Source organism: Ascidia mentula, chromosome 4 (genome assembly GCF_947561715.1).
Source record: "Ascidia mentula chromosome 4, kaAscMent1.1, whole genome shotgun sequence".
NCBI lineage: Eukaryota > Metazoa > Chordata > Ascidiacea > Phlebobranchia > Ascidiidae > Ascidia > Ascidia mentula.
This window is the reverse complement of record NC_138569.1, coordinates 2,962,604-2,971,548: the sequence shown is the minus strand read 5'-3', so window position 1 is coordinate 2,971,548 and position 8,945 is coordinate 2,962,604. Positions and strand designations below refer to the sequence as shown.

The 8,945-nt window shown below is 37.6% G+C and overlaps 2 protein-coding genes across 2 annotated transcripts; one reads left to right on the top strand and one right to left on the bottom strand.

Moving 5' to 3' along the window:
- Nucleotides 1–400: 400 nt before the first annotated feature.
- LOC145897738 (uncharacterized) lies at nt 401–6,754 on the bottom strand. The gene is made up of 9 exons (XM_082986150.1): nt 5,643–6,754; nt 5,279–5,419; nt 5,094–5,220; nt 4,640–4,809; nt 3,952–4,129; nt 3,295–3,442; nt 3,149–3,216; nt 2,662–2,795; nt 401–2,248 (listed from the first exon to the last, which is right to left on the bottom strand). The coding sequence occupies exons 1-9, from the start codon at nt 6,651–6,653 to the stop codon at nt 2,171–2,173; spliced, it is 2,055 nt and encodes a 684-aa protein (XP_082842276.1). The 5' UTR covers nt 6,654–6,754; the 3' UTR covers nt 401–2,170.
- Nucleotides 6,755–7,516: 762 nt separating this feature from the next.
- LOC145899116 (proteasome activator complex subunit 3-like) lies at nt 7,517–8,499 on the top strand. Its single transcript, XM_082987833.1, has 2 exons — nt 7,517–7,873; nt 8,200–8,499. Exons 1-2 carry the CDS (start codon nt 7,517–7,519, stop codon nt 8,497–8,499), a joined length of 657 nt encoding a protein of 218 aa, XP_082843959.1.
- The last annotated feature ends 446 nt before the right edge of the window (nt 8,500–8,945 follow it).

Genomic DNA, 8,945 nt, shown 5'->3' with positions numbered 1-8,945 from the left:
ATATGACAAAAATACTACAGCCTGCTTTATTGGGGTAACATATTTTGTTTAGTGTTGCACAACCTATTTTAAAAGTTTTTAAATAAGCGTAACAACTCAAAAAGATTAGATTGGCATCACAGCTACTTTTTCAACCAACATAATGAAAAAATTCATGCAACGTTACAGCTTCTTATTCCAACAAAATCAAGCTCCTAGGGGGATTTGTACCCACAACCCTTGATGCATCTGGTCACTGCTCTACTGACTGAGCCCAATGTATGATAACTAAAATGCAAAGTAATGGTTTTGCATTGGACAGGAGTATACATTGTTGCTATATTGTCACCAGGGGAATAAAACTACAATAAATAACTGCATATTCTTCTAGTAAAACTACCACGGGTTTCAACACTTTTTTAATAATTGGGACATCACAAACATTCACACGCACACACAAAACACACGTTAAAGCACAGCTGAAAACGCAAGCTATTATACAGAGAAGTACCAAGAAATAAATAAATGAGGACGCATGCAGGTCCTAGCAGCAAGCACTTAATCGACAATTACTGAGTCAATGAAACTGGAGCTTCAGTATTTAGAAGGCATTGATGCTAATGTATTGATATGTAGGGATTTTAGTGTGAGTACAGGTATGCATGTATGTATGTGTCTGGGTAAAACAAATATTGTTACGGCGAGAAATACTGGCATTTCATACTGTCAATAATCAATTTGGCACTCAGGAAATAGTGAGTATTTGTAAGGATTTTGTGTCCACGCTACTTGACAGACAGAACACATCTAAATGAAGAATCAAGAATTTTCCAAAACAAAAACTTTAGATATAGGTGTTACATCAAGAAATCAACTTTAATAGATTGTCATTCTTCAGCAAAAGATAGGTAGAAATTTTGTTATCAAAAGATATCAAGTGTGCTGTAAATGGAATAGCATGAAACAGTGCATTAATTTGGGAGGTTCTGGCCAATTACATCATATTATGCAGAAGATGAAGTAACTAAACGAATAACACGACAAAATAGTAAACCAAATTACAGATGGGCAAAGATGGCGGTGCACGCTGTTTTAGGGATGTTAAATCCACATACCGATGTATTGATAGCATTGTGACAGTATAATGAAATCTTTGTTTTGTGGAATCAACTACAAGAAATGCATCAACAACTTTCTAACTATGTGAAAAAGGTTTTTTATTATTTAGTCAGAATATTTACTTAAACAACATACAAAATAGGTAATTGCCATAATATATGGTGCGGTTATGATAATGACAACAAAGTTAGTTTAACAAATATATGGAATTGCATTCCCAAACTTTTTTCACCAGGTATTAAATGCCCAAACAATGCATCAACAACCGTTAAAAGTTTTGGAACAATGTACAGTACAAGCACAAATTCAATTTGGGAGGTTAATGTTTCTGACACAGAACTCAAATTAATTCCTGACACATGGCGCTGGCTTTACAGTGACGGTCGCCGCACGGCAACAAGCACAGTGCAAGGATTGTGCCAGAGTTATGAACATGAGCTATTTATATTTTACAAAACAAGCATGTGTGCATAGGGACTGAATCAATTTTTCACCCTGGTCTTTTGACAAAACCTTTCTAGACGAACAATTTATAGATTATTATGCCACAATTTAGCAGCAAGCCATATGGACATGTAATGGAAGAATGTCAATGCTTTCCATAAATCAAAATTGTTTTGCATTCTTATTAGGTGTGAACTTGCTTTATGAACTTTTTAGACGCACAGTTGAATATATTCCAATACATGGCAAAAGCAGATGTCAATTATAAACATATTACCACATAAATTTTACATTGGTTTTTGAAAATGATTATCACTAAAAGGCAAAAGTACAAAGATATCCAACCAAGCCTTGTGCTCAGATTGACCCATGTGAGTCAGGCTACACCTGTTTACTGACATACTAAAACCATTATATTCCCTTACGAGTTTGAAATAGCAAGTCACGAACGTTCAGTGATGTACATACTGCGCTTCTTATACAATCACATGTCAGCACTCTTATCGCCGCCGAGTGTTGAAGGGACACGGAAACACTGTGGAGTGGCCGATTTCTAACATAACTTGTAAATGGCCGGTGACGTATTTTTGTGCAAAGCCCAATAAAATGCATAGCAGGGCAGAGAAGTTTAGGCTCTGGCATAAGGAGCGGGTTCAACCCACGTTGCAAGACCTTTTGTTGCCATTTCTTGGTTAATGAGAAGAACCTGCAATTATTTTACAATGTTAACTCCAACCTAAATCAGCTTGCACAAATGTAAAAGATGTTTTAGCCCAGTGGTTCCCAACCTTTTTTGTTACGTTCCTCCCTTTGCCCATTTTGGAATTATTCATTCCTCCCCATATTACTAAAACCGTAATCTTTGCTAAATATTTTGCACCTATCTGAAGAAGATATTTAGTGCGGTAACATTTTCAATGCAAAAAAAATCTTAAAGTTTTTATGAAATTCCTCCCCTGAACTCATGAAATTCCTCCCTGAGGAGGAATTCTTCCCCGGTTGGGAGCCACTGTTTTAGCCCATTATTACATCACCAATTTGGAATCTAAACCAATAAATTCACACAATTCTTGTTTTCTTTAAAAAGATTTTCAAAAACTCTGATCTTTTTCTCTTCACCTTGTTAGGCAGACATTTGAAGAGATGAATACGGGGATGGCCATCACTTCTGTAACCAGTCACCCTAGCCTGGAACCTTCCATCTTGTAACATTTCCTGCAAGCTTTTCACAGAATCCTCACAAAATTTGTCATCTAAAAATATCTCGCGTTGGAAATTTTATCAAAATATTATTTAGGCTGGAATATGTGGTCATGATGATGCATTAATTGACTTTGCCTGCTGTAGCGTTGTATAAGATTAGTACAAGATATATTTCAGGGAATTAAAGCCTGTATTGCTTTTATTTTTATTGACTTTTCATATTAGGGAACTGGGCACGCCCTTTATGACTCAACAAAAAATATGGGTATTCTCATTTGTGCATATTTGTATATATTCCCGAAACTAGATATTATGTTAAAGTTGCTACACTTCACAAACATGCAGCTTTTTGCAGCTTTAAAAAATAGCTTGATTGATCAGAAATTATGATTTCTACATATACCTTTTGGTGGTGCAATGTTGTCAATGTAACATTCAGTAGCTTGGAATGGCAGTGTCACAAAATCCGCCCTTTTATCAAAAATAGACAAATTGTTAAAACACAAACTTTGAAATATTTATTCAGAATTCAATTTCTCAATAATTTACCGAATTTGTTTCAAGGCCTTGACTGCGACAGTTGCGTATCCTCCATAATCCATAAACCTGATTGTCACGTCTTCACTTTCCTCAAAAACTTGGACAATTTGTGCACGATACCAGAGATCCTGTTGCTGGACAGCACATATGAGACCCACTGCACAACAAAATATAAAGGAAAATACTTCTTATTTTGTTATTTCAATATTTCACCAAAACAATTTTACTCTTATTTAACTTCTTCATTGTAAACAGCATTAGTTTTCAATAGTTGCTATTTTTTTAATGTAGGGGCATAATAATGCAGGCTTATCAAGTTTTGAAAGTTAAAATCTATCTTATGTGGCCTTAACAAGGAAGCAAGAGCAATTAACAAGTTGTATGTCATTCACTGTCACACAGAACATTAACTTCCGATTATGATGATTGGCAAAGCATGCTTAAGCAATCTAAAATTATAACACATGAACTTTACTTAACACTCATTTACAGAAGCATTATTTTAATAATAACAACCAGCGCACCAAAAATATGAGTTTTTTGCACACAAATTTGTCAACAATTTTCATATTAACTGTAAAAAAGTAATGTGATGCAACAATTTGAGAAAAATGACAACAGACAACAAGACAGTGTCACACAAATGATTACAGAGACCTAATTTACCTTGCACGGGATGGGGTATGTCAGGAGTTGAGGGTTCTGAGTAGCACATTAACATTGCCCTTTCAAGATTTGCAAGCGCATGAAAGGTGGGATGCGTGAATTGTTGCACGAACACACAATCGACATCAGCTATCGCAGAAACTATCACCTCCACTGTAATGCCATCGGGGAGTCGCAGCTTCATCAAAAAATTAATTTAGTGACCATTATGCAAAAAAATTCCTTTTAGGTAACAGATTAAAAAACATAGTGTATGTCATGGTGGTAAAGGTAGCTATTTTTTGACGTTCACATACCAAACTGACTATAATTGTGTAAATGGAATATTGCTAACAGACTTAAAAAAAATATATTTGATACTTATTGAAAGCATGCCCCCAGCACATTTACATAAAGGTCATAAATCATTGAACCCCCAATGTACAGGAAGCTGAGCATGCTTTCCTGTCATGAAGCAGCACAACTCTAAATACTGGACAGTTTGTGTTGCCCCACTTGTTACACACTTGTATATAACACTGTGGTGCATATACATATTTTATTTCCTTTCCTTACTATCACAAAATATTACTTCTAGAGAAATTTTGCAAACTGATTTTCAAGGTGACAATAGCTACATACAAATTAGAATCATGATGGTAAATATGTTTAAAACTACTACACCAGATAAAAGTTTCCATAAATTCACCTGTGAAATATTACTAACTGGATACATCATTGGAGGCGGAGTGTTCATGGGTGACATGGCAGAGTTGGGTGAAGGTATCACCATATCCTTTGTGTCAAACTGGTTCAATGAGATGTCAGTAAATCTTCGCTTGATGCGACTTACACAGCTTTCAATTTCACTTTGCGTTCCTACAGTAAAAAAGATAGAAACCTTTAAAAACGAAGCATATGTTTGGTGTTTTGATTTTAAAAACTGTGCAATGCCATGCAGTATGTCCATCATTCTTTTGTAAAAGTTGTACAATCTATCATTCCCAAATGATTCAATTTAGATGTTTATGAAACATTTATGTATAAACCATATTTACTTGATTGGTAGTCATGGCTTATACCGTTTGTGAGGCTTGCAATCTTCCGAGCAATAAAATCAAACCCAGTTTGGATATATTTAGTTAATACAGTTTAATACACACCACAAATTTGCAGCACTTGGATGTCTTCTCTCATTGGAGCTTCATGAACAAAGATATCTGCACCAGAATCCTGTTTCAACTGTTTGATATTTCGTCCTTGTTTTCCTATGAGCAGACCAACACGCTCCTAGAAATACATTTTCACTCTAACTACAGGCTGTGGGTACAAAATAAACTGTACTTACGGATGGGAATTCAACAAAGACTTCAATGCTGTCATTGCTGTTACTAGTTTCCGTGTCAAGCGGTGGCAATGCATTCGGTCGATGTGAGGATTTCTTGCTGTTTGTGCTGCAATCATCACTGATTTCCTCCCCAGATTCACACTATAAAACAAAAAACACCTTGTTACTTTAAAAAGTACACAATGTAAAGCAAATATAAAGTAACAACCAAAGTTTACATTTCTCTAACATCGTCACAGTTGCTGATGCAATGAAAAAGCAATACAGCCACCTAGTGTACAAAGCATAATATTAAGAGATGCAGCAAAATAATTTGAGGTCCAAAAACTATTCTTCACAACTTCAATCAAACCATTTTACTTACATTGCTATTAGAGTGCCAGCCATTAGTGGAGGGCTCCTTTTCCCTGGCAGCTTCAGTTTTGCATTCACACCCACTGTCTTCAGAACCGTTCACATCCATGGTTTCAACGACCGAAGATGCGGGTTTAGTGTTGTTATTATTGTTTGCGTTTATATCCACATCTTTTTCGCAAACACTGTCATCCTCACCCAAACACACCGTGTCATCAGCGTCATGGGAATTATCCTCGGAGGAGAGCGGTGAGTCTGAACTCAACACTTCACTATCGTCACCATCAGGTTTATCATCCTCTGGAGTTTCATTCTCGGTTGTAGCAACATCTTTGCAAAATTCATCGACCGCTTCAGTCTTCTCATTTCCTGGGGTCTCCATTTCATTAAATTCAGGTTCTGTCTGGCATGGATCCATAGGAGACTTGCTTGTATCTTCCCTTTCTTCTTCAGTGTCCTGGGATTTTGTGCAGCTGTCTTTCTGAGAAATTGCCTCATTGTTTGTATCTAGCAAACATTGTTCAAAAGCACTGTTATCAAGTAATTTCTGCATCATCGGTTCTCCGCTGCCAATTACTCCAACGTCGTAGTCAGCATCTAAAGTAGTGTTTTGAGAATGTGTTTTGAGCAGTGGTGTGTCCTGTGCAGGAGGTACAACATTTGAATGACTAGCATTGCAAACGTCTTCATTTTCAGGTGTTACCATTTCATCGACAACTGAACTGGTGGGGGAAGGGCTGGCTTCTGGGGTTACCAGGTTTTCTTGCTCTGTTTCACCTTCAGGCAGTGCAGATAACAGGCTTGGGGGCATTTGTTCTGCAGAGGGCTCATCTTCTGGTACTGAAGCTACATCTTCAACTGTATCGTCTTTTGAAGATTTTGCTGCAAGCTTTTCTTTGTTTTTATTAGGAGACCTGTCCTTTGAAGAGGACGTTTTCTTGTATATCAACCAACACAAAATCAGTGCCACTGGAACAGTGGTGGCAGTTATAATCAAGTGGGACTGCTGCCACTGTTTCATATTTATGTCTTATAACAAGGTCAATAAATGCTTTTCCCAGCAAAAAATTCTGCTGACATCTCACAAAATCTACAGCTATGCTTTCATTTCACTTATCAGCTAATACTGCAACATATTTTTAAAACAAAATATCATTTGTGGACGAGCGTAAAATACTAGCCTAAACTATTTTGTCACAGTTTAAAAAATAAATATTTTCAAAAATAAATCACAAAATAAAGCAAATAAGTAGAGTACGTTTTTTTTTGCATAATACAACAATTATATTGACCGCCTGATTCGAGTTTCGACAAACATTTTACAAACAAAATCAGCATCAAACCGTCACAGAACAATGGCACCCTTACATCGCCGAAAGGCGCAGAAACCAATGCTGCTGGGGGTTTGTAGAGAGTGCGTAAACACACACGTGTTAACGAGTGGAGTCGCAAATTTTGTCACGTTCGCCGCAATGCGCCCGGCAAGGTCATTCCTCGCACACCATGTGCGCCCTCGCCGAAAAACACACACGCGCAACAGACTGGAACCGTTGCTTGCCATAAATTGAAGAAACTTTCCGTCCGAACGCGTCCATGCGTGCTTTACTCAGATTTTATCAAAGCGGGGTAATGGCGGTAATTAACAAACTCAGTCCTTTTTGGAGCAAAAATACGCTGAATAAAGATCTGACGGCATTTGACATAAAAGATTAAAACCGAGCGGAAGTAATATCACATCACTGCATGCCTGTCAGAAACATGAAAATACAAATTGTTAGGTAACAATTCGTGTTTTGTTTTGCAAGAAAGGAGTTTTTGAGGTACCAAATCATTTTCCAATGTCGTTAGCAACACAAAATCGACATCCACAAATTAATGAACGCAATGGAACAGAAGCAAGACTTCAAAACCCGGATTTTCCACGACGCAGAGGCGTTGGTGAAGGACTTTTTTCCCCAAAAAATCGTCGATTTCGATGGCATGCTACTATGCGACGAATTTAACTTGGGAAATATCTTCAAACTTCGGGAATCAACGGAAAATTCGCTTCGAAGTGTTTCGCTTCGTCCAGATTGCGGCGAAGTTGCATCCCTTGATTTTCCATGCAACCAGTTCATTGTGAAATTGGTAGAAAAGCTAAAACCCGAAATTGTGAGTCTAATTGAGGCAGTGAACACAGTGAAAGTGTGGGTTATGCTGCTCATTCCCAAGATCGAAGACGGGAACAACTTTGGCGTTGAGGTCAGACTTTCTCGTTAAAATTTCTATCGTGGAATAAGAAACAAGAAACTGCTGATATTTCGTGGTTCTTGGCGTCACCGAACATAGAACGTCTTTTGCGCCAATCACTAAATAAATCTAGTGACATTTTGACATCTGGCAAAAAAATATTAAAACTTTTTGCGAATGAAAACGGCCAGTGCGCTTTAATAATAAAATGTCATAATTTTTAACAAAATTATATATAGGCTAGCTGTTGAATTATTTCGACAGGGCAGCAGTTTGTCGTCGGCAAATTTATAATTTTTCCTTGTACTGTGCAAGTCATACAGTTCCCTTCAAAACAGGTACAAGAGGAGACGCTGAATGAACTGAAAACTGTGGAGCAGGATCTGATTTCGAACCAAGAGGAAATAGCAGGGTATTTTCTTTCCAGGGCCAAGGTGGTTAGTCAGCTACTTAAAAGACCGGGTGTGAAGGATTACGCTCGTTTCGTCGAGGAAGAGGACGAAAAACAGTTCGTTGGTTTGCGACTAATGGTTGCTGAACTGAGGAACGCCTGCTCCACGATACACGATCTCATCAGCAAAAATATCGATAAAATTAAATCGCCCAGAAATAACAGCGGCTTGTCTAGCATATATTAATAGAAATTATCTCGTAAAAGTGTTTATTTTGTCAGTAAGATTTGGGACAAAGGTAGGGCTTGTGCTTGGTGAAATTACATATCACCCTCATGGTGCATTTTTTGTGATTGGCAACATTTTCTCTACTAGCACAATTGTTGTGCCGCGGTATACTCACCTGCCGCCAGAAAATGTCAGTTGTGCCGCGGCGTAAACATAATCGGACGATTATTAGTCTACCAGCTAGCACAGTGCCACATCAACAGCTGCACTGATGAGACCTTACAGGTCGAAACAGTGCGTGTATACACCCTGTCTGCAGCTCTCATTGATTATTTTTATTTGGAAACTTTTTATTTTTTGCAACGTTTGTCTTTAATGAAGTTAGACAAGTCGTTAAGGCGGAGGTTTCGAAAAGGGGCGCTAGCTTACTTGGAGGCTTTCAAACATATTTGTTTCCACAACAA